This window comes from Hemiscyllium ocellatum, chromosome 16 (assembly GCF_020745735.1).
Source record: "Hemiscyllium ocellatum isolate sHemOce1 chromosome 16, sHemOce1.pat.X.cur, whole genome shotgun sequence".
NCBI classification, from domain to species: Eukaryota; Metazoa; Chordata; class Chondrichthyes; order Orectolobiformes; family Hemiscylliidae; genus Hemiscyllium; species Hemiscyllium ocellatum.
The window spans coordinates 12,992,083-13,012,272 of record NC_083416.1 but is presented as its reverse complement, the minus strand read 5'-3'; the positions used below and the strand labels follow the sequence as shown (position 1 = coordinate 13,012,272).

The 20,190-nt window shown below is 43.8% G+C and overlaps 1 protein-coding gene across 6 annotated transcripts in view; it reads left to right on the top strand.

The window, feature by feature from the left end:
- The window catches only part of ebf1a (EBF transcription factor 1a), a 482,981-nt gene that overhangs the window by 13,901 nt on the left and 448,890 nt on the right, over positions 1-20,190 (top strand). For all 6 annotated transcript variants that reach the window (XM_060837039.1, XM_060837040.1, XM_060837041.1 and 3 more), the window contains 2 exons: positions 2,902-2,975; positions 17,064-17,132. In XM_060837039.1, the coding sequence (XP_060693022.1) occupies positions 2,902-2,975; positions 17,064-17,132 (143 nt within the window). The remainder of the gene's footprint in view (positions 1-2,901; positions 2,976-17,063; positions 17,133-20,190) is intronic.

Here is a 20,190-nt window from a genome sequence, read left to right as displayed (position 1 = left end):
TAAGAGAAAGAGAGAGAGGAGCTACCCAGTCAGAGAAAAGGACCAATTCTAACTCTACAAAATAATGACCCGCATTCAAACAAATGTTTTTTTGTTTTTCAACTACCACAAAAAAACCTAAGATCTTTGTTAAACTGATCGTTACGCCGATACTCTCAATGCAACATCAAGTTCTTGGCGAGTGTTTCCCTAATACACCCTATCTCTGGATGGAGTGTAGTCTTGCCAGAAGGTCGAATTAACTCGAGTTAACTTTTTGCATAGTGTTGTGGACCCTCTGTTGTTGTTGGAGAATTATGTTCTGCTCCCCCTATCCCCCACACGCTCCCATCCCATTATCCCGCACACTAATAGATTATCCATTTTGCTTTTGGAGGATAGCCCGAAATGGAACACTTGTTTTTTTTTCTCCCTCCTGTTACAGACGGAGATAGTATCCCCTTTAAATCACAGTGATTTCACTAAGTACTTTAAAGTCCCACGACTGTGCCTGACCTCGAAGGGTTTGATTATCCTGAACCCATCAAACTTCAAATTTAATGTTTTATTTTGTTTAATTCTAGCTCCGTTTCTTCTCTCTCACACACAGAGCACCAGCTCCAAACCATCGCGGTGCGTGTGTGTATGGGAGGGGAGGGGAGGGGGGCCTTGGAACCCATATAAATCTAGTCAGTCGGAATATTATTCTAAATGCCTACTCACATGCTCTGACGGTATGTGTAATGTAAGAATAATTATCTGTGCGTATTAAAAATGTATGAAGTATAAAAAATCCCAGATAGCACTCTGATCAAACACACTGCTTTCAAGGCGTGTATTCCCACTGCTGGATTTAATATATTTCTCTTGTTAAATCATTTATTAATATATTGCTTTTACAATTTATTTTATTTTATTTATGTTAAAGCCACACCAGGAAAGGTGATTAGTTCGCTATTTTTCCTGAGTGTTCTTTTACCTCTGTTGCTGGCTTCTCTTGTGTGTCTACAAGGGACCCAGGTTAAGCTTTCACACGAAAACAGAGCTGGCGGAAACAACAATAAAACACATGGGAACAGTTGGGGTGGCATACTGAACACAGCTCACCATCTGTCGGCGAATATCTCTCCAAATCTGCTGCCCTATTCCTCTTCAGCTCAGCTCAGCTTTGTCTGCAGCCCGGAGTCAGCAGAACACACGTCCCCGGTTCCCCTTCCACCCCGGTCCCTCTCCCACCACCCTCCCCAGCCCCGCAGTCACTGCGATGGCCAGAGGTCTCAAAAGACCCCTTCTCCTCCCGACTGTACCTATTCAAAACAAAAAAAAACACGACAGGACGTGACATTGTGTTCGGCCGCAATATTGACACACACAGACGCGACGCTGCATTCTATCTGGGCAACAGTGAGATGTATCACTCTGGCGAAGAGTTTATTTTTTTTCTCTCTCTGCAAATGTGGAAATTAACGTGAAATTAGCGAGCCGTGTCATGAGCATTCTGTGCTGGATTTCCATTCCGTTCCATTGTTTACGTTAGTATAACATGGGAACTATACCAAGTTGCACAGTATAAAATACCTCACCAGGATCATTGCAAAGTCTAAGAATTAGACGGGAGTGGAATTCACCGACTGTGTTTGCAGTCAAGAGTTTATAATGACAGTTATAATTCGCGTGGCCCTTTTAGTGAGTGAATTATATTAAAGGGAGGCCCACACTCCCTTAACTTCTTGAGATGCCCTGACTTACTCAGAGCCTGCCGACATTAAGTGGCACTCATTTTCAGCACTGAATTGTTACCCAGTGGTCACTGGGTGCTGCAGATTGGCAACAAAGGCAGATGAGTAAGTGATCACTGGAGAGATGCTGCTAACTCGGCAAGTTCTTGAAAACCATAGCTGCAGCAAGGCGTGCAACATTACTGCCAACTCCCTCCCGCAAACTCCCTTTATGGACCGTCTGTAAAATGCAGCAGGGAGATGTGGATGTGCCCTTTGCAGCCCAGTCTCGGTGACCCGGGCTAGCCTTGAGTCCCCCTTCATTTGGCCAGGAAATGTTAGCGAGTTTGAACTCAATAGGAACTCTGGATTCGCCAGCGCGAAAATAAATAAACCGAGAGAAATAGCCGGGCGATTAACGTTGGCCAGGTGAACGGTAACACGCCAGGGCGAAATCTAGGGAAGTCTCCGGTTTAAGTATCTCACCCTGTTTTGTTTTCAAAGTCCTATCGCGCTTGAACAAGTTTGGGACATTGAAAAAAGCGTAGATTTAGGGACTGACATCCTTAGTAAATACTAGAACGAACATGAATACAGACCGTTAACATGCAAAGGGGGAAAAAAAGAGGGAACACGGTGAAAGGAAACCGCAAATGTTGACCTTTTTTGTTCATTTTCTTCGGGAACATTTAGTTACAACATGATAATAAAATACAAGACGTCTGCAACCTGTTAAGTTGGATATTTCCTAGCAACCCTACTTACTGTGTTTCCTAAAAATTCATTTCTGTCTCACAAAATGTTTTTAAAAATGTTTTTTTCTGGCGCTCAGTAATTTGATGCAGAGAGAATTCTAACCTCAGGACCAGCGACTGGGAATATCTCGATGCGGTTACACTTAACAATATAGTGGTTATGTTACTGAGCAGAGAACTGATGAACCCCGGTGTCCTGGAGTTCAACACCCCACCATTGCGAGCTAAGAAATTGTATATAATTTTTTTTGAAAGGGGTCTCCAGTCTCTTGTCAATTTGATTGCTTCCTGACTGTTCTCTGAATCGGCATTTGCAGACTCCTCACTACGTCCGGATACTAACTTTGTCAATGATGTTCAAATCCTTGACATTGGGTAACAAAACGTAGGTTCTGCGAGAGGAGTGAGGGGAGAGCAGTCCAGGGTATAATAGTTTCCTTCTCTTCCAGGCTATCGTGTACGAGGGACAGGATAAGAATCCAGAGATGTGTCGGGTTCTTCTCACGCATGAGATCATGTGCAGGTAAGGAAGCTGAGAGATGTCCCAAACCCTCTCCCGCCCATCCCAACAAACTTGTTTGTTTTCTTTCCAAAGCGTTGACTAATTTCTATTTCAGCAGCAATTGAACTCGATGCATAAACAATAGACTGAGCTCCATTCACTGTACCCTCCTCGACCACAGCCTCAGCCACAGTATGTTGTTTTGTTCTGTGTACTCATTAAAGAAACAAGCCAAAGTAAGACGAGTAACTGTAGGATTTGAAATGTCCTCCTAAACTATTTGGAAGTCTATTTCTTTGTTATTTTTAAAAACTATCTTTTAACATTCACATTAATTCTACCAATAGTTTGCACCTGAAGTGTTGCAATTTTTTTTACTGAATATTAAATACCAGTCTCATAGTATGAGGTGGACTCTCATCCCAAATATTATTGTTGGTTTTAAAAATAACTCGGTTAAATAATAATCTCCACTTTCCACAAGCCCTCTTGTTTTTATTCCTCTCACTGGTGCCCGTTCAATGATTGTCCAAATTCTCCACCCCGCCTTCCAAATCGAGTTGACATGATTGTTTCATGTTTCGGACCGACACAATGCATGGGGCGGAGGAACTAACAACTGAACAATGTCAGACACACCGAACAGTGAGCTGGGTCTGACTCAAAGGTCCTCTGCCGGCCTTAATGCATGCACCATCCAGCAGGAGTCACCCAACACTGGTCAGGAACAGGAAACCTGGCTGCTATTTTCCCTCTTTAACCCTAGGGGCACTGAGACCAATTTCTTACAGTACACCACCTAACTCATAACAGACCGGGAATCGGACTTGCGACCTTCTGGTCTTGATTTCACTGTTTGGCTTGGAAGATTTGCGAGACTTGACAAATTATTCCAACTGACTAATGACATTTATCTCATTATAACAAATTCAGGGATTAAAAAACCTCCCATTATAATAAATGTTTCCCCAGCTCCCAGCTGGACTGCATTAAAGCCTGGGGTGTCCAAAACACGGTTTAAGACGAACTTTGTTGCAAGCGAGAGTGATTTATTCCAGTCTGGTTCCATAGTATCATTCCTACTAAGTTTTCAACTGCCCCATAATAACTACAACAGCTGTAATTATTTTAGCAGTCACAGGAAGTGGACAATGCCGTCAAAAAAAAGGCAAAATAAAAAATTTCCATATGTGGTTCCAGCACAGATTTAAGTGTCGGAAAACCGCAGCAGGGAATAACGTGGAGAAAGTAACTGGGAATCTCGGGAACGTGACCTCCTGGGCTCATGTTGTAGGAAAGCCATAAAGAGTGTGCAGTGGCAGGGATTGGGGTCCGCAGGCTTAAAGCAGCTATAGAGGCACCGACACAAAAATGATGTCGCTATAATCACAGCACAGCAAGGAGCTTGTCCTAGAAGTTGTCCTTGCTCCAAAGTATGTCATTTAAAGAAGAAAAATGCTTGCATTGCTATGCAGTTCGAAAAACGCCTTGAACTTATTCCACGGTGAATTTTGTGTGTTTCCATGAAGCGGGTCAAATATTGTTCCACTTCCTCTAATATCTCAGTGCAATGTTGAGATGCACATATCATTCAGAACGAGCTTAGTTGCCCAGCCCTGGTTAGTGACCCCTACTGGCCAACATTTGCGGAGGCGTCCACTGCCTTTTGGGGGGAGGGTCCCGGTGAGGGGAGACCCAGAGAGGCGTCCCTCGCAGTCCAATGGAGCCTCTTTGTTGGAAGCTGTGGTGGACGTGGCACCTTGCATAAGGCCTGACTGCCCAGAGGCAAAGAATCTCAGTGTGTCCAGTAGTACCTATTCAGTGGAAGGTAATTAGCAATCGTGGCGTAAAATGGGAGAGAAAGGATAAAAAAATCACAAGCTTCTTACCTTTCGGTGAAATCATTACGTTTGGACATTGGTTTTAAGTGCGTACGTGCAAGTGGACTTCATTGCCTCTAACAATTGTTTTATAGTTACCTGCTTCCATAACACAAGCAGTAAAATAGTAATTTAAATCATTATATTTGACAGGCACAGAGTAACCCCACTGACCCATTTGCTAAAGTCACTAATGGGTCCTTATGAATAATAAATGCTAGAATGGACCCGTAACACTGCATTCTGGTAACCAACCAGTGAATGTCTCTTAACTTGTAACATTTTAGTTGTATACGGCTGCATTATAGACTCAGCGTTAGATCAGCAAGTGTATAAACAAGGCGACAACACACTTAGTGATTCTGGAAACCATTTTATGCCCTTTCACTGGCGTGCTTTGCATGCCTTTTAAGTTGCTTTTAGTGAGGTTTGAAAGACCCATTATTGCAATGGCCTGGCTGTCCATTTGTCTGATTTCCACAGCCGCTATAATCAGAAGGGAAATGAAAGGAAAGTTGAGGAAATAAAAATACGTTCAATTTGAATATCGGGCAGTCCTGATTTCAGGAAGAGTTAAACAAAATTAATTCTCTACCTTTTAATTGTAATGATAACTGTTAGCAATTTTACAGCAGGAACCCGCAGTCTCACCAGTGAGTAGCTTCTAATGCAATTACCTGATCAGGCATCCACGCCTCTCAATGCTACACTCGCTTTTGGGCTCCAGAAAAAAAAAGCTATTATTTGCCATTCTGAAAAAAAATTTAAAATATTAATTTGCAATTTTAAAATACTACATAGTTTTCGACAATATAAACATCAGCTAAGGATAAGCACTGCTAACCTGGTAAAAAGGTAAATTGTTCCACTTGGTGAATTACACACTATTTAGTTTACTTAATGGAAACTACCTATAATCGTGAGGAAAATGCTAATTGTGAAACCAGCAGCTATAAAATACATTTGAATAGAATTAAAGAACTTGTCTTTAAATAATGCATGATCACATTTTTAGGAGAGTACTTTATAATTAATAAATTACCTCTGAAGTGAAGTTACTTGGAACATACTAAATGGGAGTCAATTTGAGTACAGCGAAAGCTTACAAGCATTAATGAGATAAATAACTTTTTGTTTTATACCGGGTGGAGTTGCAACTGGGTGGAGGCAAAATATTAGCCAGGACACTGGAGAAATTGGTTGCTCCTTGATCTGTATAATACGGTCTCACCAGTCAGATAAATGTGATCCAATAGATCACCCAAAAGATGGCGTCTCTGACAACACAGCACTTCTTCACTGCTGCAACCGACTTGTCAAGTTGGAAAAGTTCTTGGAAAAACTAAGTTGAACTGGATAATGGGAATCAGTGAAAACTGAAAAGTGTTTCTTTTAATATCATTTTTAAGGGGTGAAGAGAGGTATTGGGACAGATGTGGCATGGAGAAGCTTGAGAATGGAGGATTCCCTCACTGGTGGCTCTTGCAGTAACAGTGAGATGGGAAGGGGAGGGTTTGGGGACTGATGAACCACAGACCTTCGAGGATCATGAGATAGAGTCATAGAGATGTACAGCATGGAAACAGACCCTTCAGTCCAACCTGTTCATGCCGACCAGATATCCCAACCCAATCTCATCCCACCTGCCAGCACCCGACCCATATCCCTCCAAACCCCTCCTATTCATACACCCATCCAAATGCCTCTTAAATGTTGCAATTGCACCAGCCTCCACCACATCCTCTGGCAGCTCATTCCATACACGTACCACCCTCTGCGTGAAAAAGTTGCCCCTTAGGTCTCTTTTATATCTTTCCCCTCACACCCTAAACCTATGCCCTCTAGTTCTGGACTCCCCAACCCCAGGGAAAAGACTTTGTTTATTTTTCCTATCCATGCCCCTCATAATTTTGTAAACCTCTATAAGGTCACCCCTCAGCCTCTGACGCACCAGGGAAAACAGCCCCAGCCTGTTCAGCCTCTCCCTGTAGCTCAGATTCTCCAACCCTGGCAACATCCTTGTAAATCTTTTCTGAACCCTTTCAAGTTTCACAACATCTTTCCGATAGGAAGGAAACCAGAATTGCATGCAATATTCCAACAGTGGAATATTGTACAATGTCCTGTACAGCTGCAAATTGACCTCCCAACTCCTGTACTCAATATTCTGACCAATAAAGGAAAGCATACCAAACGCCTTCTTCACTATGCTATCTACCTGCGACTCCACTTTCAAGGAGCTATGAATATGCACTCCAAGGTCTCTTTGTTCAACAACACTCCCTAGGACCTTACCATTAAGTGTATAAGTCCTGCTAAGATTTGCTTTCCCAAACTGCAGCACCTCGCATTTATCTGAATTAAACTCCATCTGCCACTTCTCAGCCCACTGGCCCATCTGGTCCAGATCCTGTTGTAATCTGAGGTAACCTTCTTCATGTCGACTACATCTCCAATTTTGATGTCATCTGCAAACTTACTAACTGTATCTCTTATGCTCGCATCCAAAGATGGGAGATCATCATGGCTATGGAGTGGCATGATGCCATGGAGAGATTTCACATCATTCTTTCTCTGGTGTTTTAACAGTATAGTTAACCCATTTAAGATAAATAGGTCAATGCTTCTTTTGAAATAGTAGGCAGTGGAATATCATCACAACATTCATTTCTAGGTTTCAAAGCATTTAATATGGCAATACTGTCCCTTGTTTTACGTAACTGATTGTTCTAATTTTGTACTTGACATAAAAGAAATATAAATTGTGGAAAATAGTCCATGAAAAGACAGATAAATTGTACTGAATGATGCTGAAAATTCAATGTTCCTGGTGCATACTCAGACAGGTGAGAAGCCGGGTATGCTTATGTTCAAGTCAATGTTCTTGGAGCAAGAGGAACATAGAATAATTTGACCTGGGTATCCACAGGCCCTTGATGGAAAACCACATGCAGACGTGGATGAGAATGGTGTGTGTGTGTGTGTGGAAATGCATGTTTCTACATTGAGAGCCTACATGTGTGTACATGTTTAGTTTGCTTGCATTGTGTGGGGGTATTGGGTGTCTGTGGGAGTGCGTTGGCAGCAGGGATATTGAGGGAATTCCTCTGCATGTATCCACTGAAGGGCACAATGTACTTAACTCTGGTCTGAATGGTTCTGGAGCTCACCCAATACTATTTTATATTGGCTGGAGTGTGCTGCCTGAAAGTGTGATGGATGCAGAGTCAGTAGTAGCTTTCTAGATTACTAACAATGTGGAAACAGGCCCTTCGGCCCAACAAGTCCACACCGACCTGCCGAAGTGCACCCACCCATACCCATTCCCCTACATCTAACACTACGGGCAATTTAGCATGGCCAATTCACCTAACCTGCACATTTTCGGACTGTGGGAGGAAACCGGAGCACCCGGAGGAAACCCACGCAGACAATGTGCAAACTCCACACAGTCAGTCGCCTGAGGCGGGAATTGAACGTAGGTCTCTGGCGCTGTGAGGCAGCAGTGCTAACCACTGTGTCACCGTGCCGTCCTTTCAAAAGGAATTGGACAAATACTTTCAAAGGAAACATATTTAGGACCTATGGGGACAAAGCAAATGTTTGATTGGCAAATTGATCTCTGTGTTGTAAGGTTCCTTGAATATTAGCATCTATAAATGTACAATAACATGATGTACAAGTCTGCCACTGGGGGATGAGGAGTATGTTTAGCACCATAAATGTCTGAGCTAGCACACAGATGCCAACTTTCTGGGCTGTAATCTAAAACTGCCTGGACACTCATGAAGTATCAATGCCTATGAAATAAAACTTCAGTATTCATTCACAGGACAGGGAATAAGCTAGGGAACATAATGGAGTGAGAAACAAATTTTGAAAACAAGACATTTGTGTTGCTGTTATAATTTAGATTTATGGTTGTTCAACAAATAAGTGCCCCTGTGCTCCTCAAAAAGCTAGATCCTCAAGACAGCTGGAGTATCCTTCTATACCAGAGAAGGTCAGCTCAATATTGCGGAAGGAAAACATTTGCAGGGAAGAGATTCTAATAATACTACATTGATCTAACGGCAGAAGTGATTGTATTTTAAAAGGGCAACTCTATGCTTAATATTTCTCCACGTGAGACCAGACTTATTCGAGGCTTTACAAGTGCTTTGGCTCATAGAAGAGGGAATAGGTGTTTTAATAGGCTAATGTGCTGCAAATACATAGCATGTTCTGGGTTGGACAGTAACTGGGTGATGAATCTTTTTATGTTTGTTGCAAAACATTCCATTAAACCCAGATGAGCATAGTTCCAGTTTTGTTTCCAGAAAATGCTGGCTAAATTTTGAAGTTACTTTATTTTATCACCTAAGATGTTAAACTTCAGGTTATGTTTGTCAAAATTTTGCATCAAAAGTAGGGTAGCTGCATCTTAAGAATATGTCTGATTCTTTTTATTGTCTCAAAACATTGTGAAACACAAAAGGCTCAATCAAAATGGCTGTGTAAAGGGAGTGGTCATTGCAACAAATGTGATGTTTTGCTGAGACCTACATCAGAGTCTGAATCTGCTAAGAGGGTCGAAGAATGTTTGTCAATTTGGATCCTTGAGTTTGCAAAATAAACCCTGTGAAAACTTTACGTACATTTTCAGAACTGGAATTCTTGTGGGAGTCTGCCCCACTCTGGTTCTGTTTGATGTGAGGTGAAAATTGTTGCTTTTCAGAGGTGTTGTAACGAAACAGGAGAGTCCCTGGAAAGGCTAGACAGGGCTAACATTTAGTTGATAACTTTCCTCTCTTGATCTGAAGGTGTTGATTCCTGTTTGGGCCAGGATTCTCTGAGTGTTAACAGTGTGCTGCTATTCACTCTGGGGTTCTTTGTTTGGTGTTGGGAGGAGGTGGGAGTGGGGAGTGATATGATCTTTCAGATTGTTGTCTACCACCTGGGTGCAAATTCCAGTGGATTTTGGCAACACAGTTTCCCGCTCCAATGCAACGGCCTGACTGAGATGAGTTAATGTGGATCCATCCTAATCTGAATGGCCCAGGGGCTCATCATCTTAATCACTTGAGACATTGGACAAACACCCAGACATTTCCATGGTGGGGGAATACGCTCATTCCCTCGGCTGTTTGATTTTTTTCCATTTGTGGGAACCTTGCTCCATAATGTTAAGTTTATCTTCCACAGTGAATAGCCGAGCCCACACTATCGATTGCCTGCTTCTCTTGTCTATCTGTTAGCGTGTTGTGGATTTGCAGTGCTCCATAGGTGAGGGTCAGGTCAGATCAGGAAGGGTGCCCAAAATTCCCACCACCGTATGGTTCAGATTCTAGGAAACAGAGCACCACATGGATAATATATTTCAGTGTGGTGAGGGGGCTGGAAATAGAAAGGCGCCTTGTGAAAGGTCACCCAGCTGATGAGGGAGATTACAGGTTTCATTGTTGACTATTGAAGCAAGGTTTTATTGGGGCGCTGTTTATTTATTACTAGACGTGACCAGGCTGATGTGGGAGCTGTCAACCATTGTGCCACTAATGCTCTTTTCAATTGCAAATCCTTTGTGGCTCCTGAACACAGGGCAGTAGACCCCTCTCTGCCTGCTTCTCTTGGTTGTCACATTGCAAACCCACTTTCTCACTCTGCGTCATTGTCGGGAGAAGTTCGGATGTGCTGATTTTGCACTAGGGTGCATTTGTGCCCTCCGTTAGAAGCATAAAATGAGAGTCTGTTCCCCATTAATCACCTCAGCTAATTGCTATGCAACTACCATTCTCCATATGGTGTGAAACCAGCTTGTCTTCTGGTCGCCAAAAAAAAACAGCCATGGGTTTAGTCAAGGTCTGGGAGTTTAACTTTCTTTTTTAAATGATGTGACTTTATAGCACTAATGTACATTCTATGAAAGCATGAATATTATCTACAATATATCATTTAGAGATGGTAAAGTATGATTAGTAAGATCACATCAACCCTGGGCCAGAGCCCATTGAGTGTGTATAAATAATTCACAATGAGTTTTCAATTCTCTGCCTTACTGTACTCAGTACTTCACGTGTGCCCCTCATCCACCACCCCCCTCAAAGGCTGTGAGAGGTCAGTGTGCCTCCTCGTTGCTTGTCAGATTCAGGTCTGTTTCTTCTGTTCCTTGGCTCGATTACCCTTCGGCTGGTATTTAAATGGGTTCAACGACTGAATCATGCTCATTAATGAGGGGGTAATCAGAGTAAAATGATTGTCAGGTATACAAACCAGATTTTAAAAGGAAGACACTTGTAAATTTCTGCCACGCAGGCCCTGAAGTTGGAGCCAAGGGACAGAATGCCACCCTCTCTTTCAAAGGTGAGACACCAACCCCTCCAGTCACAGCTGCCTCTTATTCGTTGGCAGTCGGAGCTGACATTAGTTGCTCTCGGCTGGGGATATCTGTTGATGGCCCCCTGTGTTTTGCAGAAGAATAAATCAGCTCGGGACCCCTGCTGATGGTCATTATCCATCCAGAATATGTTTCAATGCGGATGTTGCCCAGGCTGCAGCACAGAACTGCAGGGGCTCTTTCTGCTCCACTGAATCTGCCCTCGTGCTGGCCACTCCCCTCCCCACTTCCCCCATGCAGGCCCCACCAGCTGACAAAAACCCAACTGGAGAATGGCCATGATGGGGTGGGTTACTCTTTGCTGTGAAGCCTGTGGAATCAGAACTCGACACGGGCTGTTGCCTCCTGGTTGGGGGACAGTGGCAAGAGGCTGTCTGCCAACAACAACTCACATTTGTGTAGAAACCATTGTAAAACATTCTAGGTTGCTTCACGGAAACGATATTGGATAGATTCTGACACCAGTCCATGTCTGGGGTCTCTATCTAAAAGCTTGGTGGAAGAGGCAGTTTTTTATGTATGTCTTGCAGAATGGCCAGAGAGAGATAATAAAACAGAGAGGCTGTGAAGGGAACTGCAGAGTTTGGGGTCCACTGCAGCACATAAGGTATTGAGGTGGAGGGAAGGGGTTGAGGATTGAAGGGAATCAAGACTTGGTTATATTTTGCCAATGAGCACTTCCCTTTAAGCACACACGGGGTTAGCCCATGAATTGCATCAATAGGGTGACAGTTTTCACATCCGCACTGAGTACTCATGGGTGTGGTCAGCCTAGAGTTTTTGTACAAGCTGCGTGGCATTGTCCGTGAGGCCAAAAATATACCAGTTTACTAACATTGTGTGAAACTTCCGTCCCTGCTCATTCTATATATGATACTGTAGCAATAACGACAGCAGTCACATTAGACATAATACTGAATGTAACTGTATGACCTGGGCCAGAAACCTAGTTAAATGTCATATTGTAGAGCACTGTACCTCACCTTAACCAAATTAATTAAACTAAGTGAAGGTGCACTTGTGGACAACATTCAGCCGTAGGTTGAGAAATGACAAGTAATATTGTCCCACAAGAATGCTAGGCAATGACCATCTCTGACAAGTGAGAATCTGACCATCGCTCCTTGGTGTTCAATGGCATTACCATCACTGAATCCTCCATTATCAACATCCCTGGGGTTACCATTGACCACAGACTGAACAGGACTGCCATTTAAATACTGTGCCTACAACAACAGATCAGATGCTCAATGGTTTGTAGCAATTAACTCACTTCCTGTCTCCACAAAACTTGGTTGCCATCTACTAGGTCCCTAAGTGTGTGAAGGAATATTCTGCACTTCCTTGGTTGCGTACTGCTCCAACAACACTCAAAAAGCTCAACACCATCTTGACAAAGCAGTCCGTTGATTCACACTCCATCCAACACCTTCAGCATTCACTCCTTCCACCACCAAGGCACAGCAGTATGTACCATCTACAAGATGCACTGTATAACTCATCAAGACTCCTTCGGCAGCACCGTCCAAACTCATGACCTGTACCACAGCTTGATGGATGAGGGCATCACATATATGGGAACACCGAAAGCTGCAAGTTCCCCTCCAAGTCACACATGATCCTGATTTGGAAATATATCGTTCACTGTCAGCATGTCAAAATTCTGGAGCTCTCTCCACAACAGCAGGATCTGCACTATGTGAAGTGTAGAGATTTAAGAAGGCAGCTCACCATCACCCTCTCCAGGACTGTTAAACATGAGCAATAAAGCCACTCACTCCCATATTCCCCCATCGACAAATCAAAAACAAAACCCATTATTTTCAAAGAATGTTTTACTTTCTCCTTGGCTGTCCATTTTGAGTGGTACTTCAGTCTCCCATATTTAAGTGGCGTTCATTCCTGTGTCCACAATCACTGTAGGTTTTCTACCCTCCACTGATGAGAGTGGAGGACTTGCTCATATCCTTGGGCCACTGTCCAGCAAACAGTGTGCAAACAGGGATGTTATCCCTGAATTCTGGAAACATAGGATAATTGTCACCCCATAAATTGTTGAGCCAACTAATGTAGCAAAACGTGGGAGTCAAACTAGGCAGGTTATGGCTTGTGAACGGGATGCTGGGTGTTTGTACTCACTAGACCGTGGCATTATATTTTAATCTAATATTGCTTCCAGTGTAGTATGAACACTATCTGCCTCTTCACATCAGGTTAGTGAGAGCCATCGCTGACTAATACTGATAAATATTCATCGTTCTATGATATAAACTGTGCTATCATAGCTCTCTCCTGATGATGTTTATATCTTCTGAAGTGAAAGCCTCACAGACTTCCTAAACATTTGAAAAATATCCTAAATGGTTGTTCAGCTGAGATTGTAGGTCGTACACTGAAGGGAAAGGGTCCAGGCCCACACTGCAGTGTACCTGTCGTTCCTGAAGAAGGGCTTATCCCCGAAACGTCGATTCTCCTGCTCTTCAGATGCTGCCTGGCCTGCTGTGTTTTTCCAGCACCACATTTTTCAACTCTGGTACTCCAGCATCTCCAGTCCTCACTTCCACACTGCAGTACCCCTATTATTAAAAACAAAAGACAGATTTTGCTCAGAGACCTTTGACTTTGTGATCCCAAACTTGAAGGAACGTACAAGGAACGTGACTGAAGAACACAAGGGAGTTCTATGATGTTTGAGATATTGGAAATAAGTTAGGAGTTTGTGAGGAGAAGGGGCAGGTTTTCATGTCAGATCAAACTTCCAAAACATTCAAATTGTTTTTTGACATCAGAACAAATTTTCCCAGCACTAAATAAATAATATAAACAGTTAACTGGAGTTCTAAAAAATGGCAACATTCCCATTAACTTTTAAGTCTTCCAAGTTGTGGCAAGTTTGGTCAATCATCCTGAGGGGGGTGGGTTGGGGTGGAAGCTAATGTTTGGGGAAAGTAACAGACAAAAGGTAGGGAAAACTCCCAAACAGAAAAAGAAAGATGAGCTGTAGAATAATGGTTTATTGTGGCTGTGCTGCTTTCAGCAGACCAAGCCCTGGGAGAGGAGGAACAATCAGGAAGAACATTTACAAACCTCCTGCTACAAGTTTGGAACAGCCTATGATAAGTACCTGAGATTTTCACCCAAGTCCACTAACTTACAACCTGCTATGCTAGACTGTGAGTGAATGCCAGGTGTGTATCTGCATTTGATTATTTGGAAATGCTACATCTTAGGGCTTATGCTAGTTAGAGCTGGGAACTACTCCCCCCATTGCTGTTGATGGGGTCTCTTGGAAGGAATTGGACCTTTCTCATTTATTCTGACCACTGCTTTGGTCTTGGAAAAAGTCAGGTCCTGGACACAGAGGGAACTAGTTTATTTTGTTCTGTTGAGTGCCATCAGGTGGCAGAAGTACAATGCTTTGTCCAGTGCTACATTAATAATGTACCTATTACAAAGGAAGATAATTGAGTTAAATCATTCACAATCATCTCAGTCCCAGGATATCTTTGCAACAGTTCCTCAGGATAGTGGCCTAGACAACCATCTTTAGCTGCTTCATCAATGACCATCTCTTCAGCACAAGGAGAGAAGTGAGGACATGTACTGATGTTTGTGTCAGAACATAGAACATAGAACAATACAGCACAGAACAGGCCCTTCGGCCCACGATGTTGTGCCGAACATTTGTCCTAGCTTAAGCACCTATCCATGTACCTATCCAATTGCCGCTTAAAGATCACCAATGATTCTGACTCTGCCACTCCAACAGGCAGCACATTCCATGCCCCCATCTCTGGGTAAAGAACCTACCCCTGACATTCCCCCTATACCTTCCACCCTTCACCTTAAATTTATGTCCCCTTGTAACACACTGTTGTACCCGGGGAAAACATCTCTGACTGTCTACTCTATCTATTCTCCTGATCATCTTATAAACCTCTATCAAGTCACCCCTCATCCTTCGCCATTCCAATAAGAAAAGGCCTAGCACTCTCAACCTATCCTCGTACGACCTATTCTCCATTCCAGGCAACATCCTGGTAAATCTCCTCTGCACCCTCTCCAAAGCTTCCACTTCTTTCCTAGTGTTGTGTCAAGCATCATTTGCAGTTTCTTAGATATTGAGGCAATTGTGCCCATAATCAGCAACACTTAGGATTAGGCTGCTAAGTGGCAAGTAACGTTTCGAGTCACACAAGGACTACTTACAATGGGAAAACAGGCCATTCGGCCCAAGACGTCCACACTGAGGATCCCACCCATACTCACTCCCCTACCCGCTAAAACTGCGTTTCCTGTAGCCAATCGACCTAACCTGCACAACTTTGGACTGTGGGAGGAAACCAGCACACCTGGAGGAAACCCACGCAGACACGGAGAGAATGTGCAAACTCCATACAGACAGTCACCCAAGGCTGGAAGTGAACCTAGGTCCCTGGTGCTGTGAGGCAGCAGTGCTAACCACTGAGCCACTGTGACATTGGTTAAATGCCCATCTCTGTAAAAACAAAATCTAAGCACCTCCTCTTGACATTCAGAGGCATTACCATTAAAATCCTGAGAGAACACCATTGATTAAATGTGAACTGAAGCAACCACATAAATGTAGAGCTTGAAAGAGCAGGTCAGAAGCTGCTAATACTGTGGTAACTAACTCACCTTTGACACCCCAAAGCCTGTCCACCATCCACAAGACACAAGTCAGGAATCTGATGGAATACTGTCTACTTGCTTCAACAGCACTCAAGAAGCTTAGCACCATCCAGTACAAAACAGAGACTTAATCATGCTCCATCCACCATAGGTGCATTGAAACTGGAGAGTGGACTCACAAACAGAAAATGCATTGCAGCTATTCACCAATACTTCTTTGACAGTACTCCCTAAAATCACGACAAGGGCAGCAGATACTTCTAAGTTCTCCTTTAAGCCACTCACCATCCTGACTTCGAAATATATCACTGTTCCTTCAGTGGCACTGTGTGAAAACCCTGGAACTCTCACCTAACTGCACTGTAGGTGTTCCCCCTCCGAATCTACAATAGCAGCACATGAAGGCAGCTGACTAGTTTTTTTCTTAAGAGCAAGTAGAGACAATAAATGCTCAACTTTCAAGGGATACAACCATCATAAGTAAAAAATTGCATCATTTTGAGCTTTGAGAAAATGGGCTATAGCAGATGGAATATTAAAGAGCAATTGTAATATACCATGTTAATGATGAGAGGCGAGAGCAATATCTCAACTTACAGGAGAGTACATTGCTTATTCATTTGGGGGAAGTAGCAAAATTGTCCAAGGGCAACGGTGATCTCAGTTCTATTTTTTTTACAGGATTTTAACTCTTTAGATTCTGATCCCCTCCTCCTACAATCCATTTAAACTCAAAAATTCCAGCCAGCCTTTACCATTCTATCATAGAAGGGCCTGATTTCAGTCTGTGACTGTTTTACTCTGTATCTGCCATCTGCGATGGTTGTAAGATGAGAACCAAGGGGACCGTCACCACAGTGTTGACGAGGTTTGTCGCATCTATTGTTTGGAGGTGGGGCAGCTTACCTGCCTCAGGTGAGTCCTGCTTCACTGCTCACCTTTACAAAGGCACCTTTTGCCTCCCTAATTATCACCAGCTGTCTAGGGGAAGTGGAAAGTAATAATTTGCCTACAATACAAGCACAGTCTCCTACTCATTTCTACCTGTTGTGTTGCATTGCGATAGGTTTGGCAGTAGTTACTTAACCATTCTGTGGTTGTTAAATTGGACCTGCCCTATTTGTTTCATGTAGGGAGAGAGGCATGTGCAGCAATTATTCCACACTGATTTCTAATTCTCTACCGCTTCTCCCCCTCCCACAGTCGCTGCTGTGACAAGAAAAGTTGTGGTAACAGGAATGAGACGCCCTCGGATCCAGTGATAATTGACAGGTACGATCACTTGTTTGCCCTTTATCATTGTGTGACACCTGCCGCTGTGCGACTGGGCTGTGGTATATTGCCCGGTTATTGTTAGGAGTGTACGTGCTGGCTGTGTGTTATCTTGAGCGTGTATAAACTCTTGGTCTTTCTTGCCCTGTCTTGCATGCTGTTATTGTGCAATGTACATGCAAAGGGCTTGAAATTTGCTGACATTTTGCGTCCTCTAAAAGCTGAGACCTTATTGACTCCTGAAAGTGAGGAAATCCTTTTTCATTTGTATCGTACTGACTCTCCCTCTCTGTGGTTTTACACTAGTATTGCATCAGCTGACTGAATGTACGCACACACAACATTATCACAAAGCCGTTACCTTGTGGACCTGAGTGGCTGGTAATCAGCAGATGTCGGACAGGTATTAAGTGCAAGGTTTAGAATTCCTGGAAGAGCTTTTTGTTTTAACCTGATGCTGTGCTTTGTCACTGTAAGCATTGTAGAATTAGAACTGGCTTCTCAGATGGCTCAATTTAGTGAATGCACCACTAAGTACGAGAGTCTCTGGTCCATGCCAGATTCGTGTAGGCTCAGTCTGATTTGCAACAGAGAAGGTTGCTGCAATTGGCTCCTGTGTCCCTGGGGCACATGCAAGAGAGAGCAGCCAGGCCTTTCGCTACTGCTTGCCAATCAAGTGATTCATACCGGAGGGTACACTTGAATGATGTTGGCTGGGTGCCTGGCCAGGTTGATGCTGTGATGAGTTTCATGTTGAATTGCCCATTGGCACTCACACACAGTAAGCAGCCACTTGGGCAAGGCACCGGCAGAGTAATATCCTGTGAGGACGCTATACTTCAGCAGGGGCCAGCAGCTTCATTGAAGGAGGAGAGAACAGATGCGTGGACATCAAAAAAAAGTGTAACGTTTTGAAGAGTGAAGTTGCACTTTCAGTTTGTTGCAGTAAGATTGATGAGCAGAGTGGCCTGAGCTTTGCACCATGCAGAGAGACATCCCATGTGTTTACAGTCTTGTTTTCTCACACTCACTCAGGTGTGGGACAGGGAAAGCTGGAATTGAAGGTGTCAGTTCAGTGGAATTTTATGGCAAGTATCTGTGCCCATTCTGGTCACATTTGCAGATTGATACAGCTGTTTAATGTATCAAAAGCACGATTCCTTCACTTCTCTCGACTGGTGTATTTTCATGGCAGAGATTGGAGAAGTTGGTTTGTTTTTCCCGACATTGACCGGACTGAGGAGACAGGGCAGTGATGTACAGACCATGTTACTGGCTTGTTATCAGTAGGCTCAATGTTCAGCTAACCAGAGGGTACCCAGAGCAGTGACAGCCTGATGGAGACTCGATATCTATCAGCACTTCCAATGAGACTCTGTTTTAAGATGAGTCTCTACTTCCAGAGGCTTCACATTCTTGTTCCACCTGGATTTGGGCCGGTAGGTGGTTGGAGTTTTGGACGGCTGCTTGGGGAAAAATCCAAGGCAGAACACTCCGCAGGAGACTGTATTTCTCTCCTTCTGAGAAGATTGTCAGGTTTTAGTGGCATCTGTTGTGCAACTGTGAACTATTTAGCAATTGAACAGTGGAGCTGGTTGGGTCACCAAATGTCCTTGCAAATGTTATTTAAACTTCAATCAAATCCCTTCCTTTTCTTTAAGAATGTAAGAGCAGATTTCCACATAGGTAGGACCACTGGCAGTACACTTTTGCATGGACATAGCTTGAGTATTGGGATCATGGGTTTGTGCCCATTGTCACTGGGAATAAAGGGATATAGACTGACTTCCCTACCCCCACACCCCCACCCTCCCCCAGAATGGACACAGGCCACTTTGGGAATCCATGGGAAAACTGGATTCCAATGAAATTCAGATATCGAACCCAGCCTCAGACTGGAAATTCCTGACTTCACACATAGTGGGCTCTCCCCTGGAATATGGGGCAGGGTTGCAAGAGGTAATTAAGTTAGCAGGAGAACCCTGCGGAATTGTACGTGGATCAGTTAGGCCGAGTGATCAGTTTATGTGCTGGACTTTGTCCATAACGTGACCTGCAACGTCCTTAAGTGTGGAAATACCATTGCTGGGCTGCAGAGAGAGGAGATTTCATGTTTCCTTGGGCCCTGACCAGGAAAATCAGGTGGCCTGTGGAAGTCCTTCACTGAGCAAAAGCAGCCATATAGCTTTGCTGTAGCTTGCAGGTCAAATCTGGGTAGCTGAAGGCCTTAGATACCATGTTGCAATGCAGCTAGCCCCAAATGGCCAATGCTACTTGTTTCTATTCTGGTGCCTTGGTTGGGACTTGCACACTAAGTACCCCCACCCCCTCCCAGAAATTGTCTCAGGACTTAGGTATTCCCGATTGTGAGACAGGCGGTGATATATTGGCTGGTGCCGATGGATTTTGGCACTGGCCTGTTAAGCCTGGGCTGGCCACTGATACTGCCACGACTTGCTGATCTGACAAAGTAATTTAGGCTTTCGATGACTGGGGTGCACTGCAGTTGAGAGAAAAAAATAAACCAACTGGGTTATGAACGAAAAGGATCTTATTCCTCTCTGTGGAAATTTCAAAAAGGATGCAGATATAATGGAAGGGAAACTTGGCGAGGGGTCAAAACCACTTTCAGCTGTGAGAGCTCCTTTGTTGGCAGGTCCTAAAGGTCCGACAGGGCATCACTTGACCACTGGTAAAGTGCTTTCAGAGCCAGTTAAAGATTTGTTCCTGTCTCAGGGTGGGTGCACTGACCACTGGATGCACGACACTCTTCCCTTCAATGTGTTCCGTCAACTCTCGTTGAGAGGAAATGATTTTGGGAGGAAATGATATTGGGCTGAGTGTTTGCTGGATTGAGTGGTGTGAAGGGCAGACTGGGTGGATCTGGGTGCCCTTTGGGAGGGGTTTCTGTGTGGGTGTGGAATTAGCCCTACTCATTGACTGTTCAGGATGGATGATACCTTAACCTGGCAGCTCTACACCTTCAGAATGTCCATATGTTGCAGACAGTTTGGGGGTCACTGAGCTAAGTAGTTTTCTGGCAAGGAATGAGTGTTTC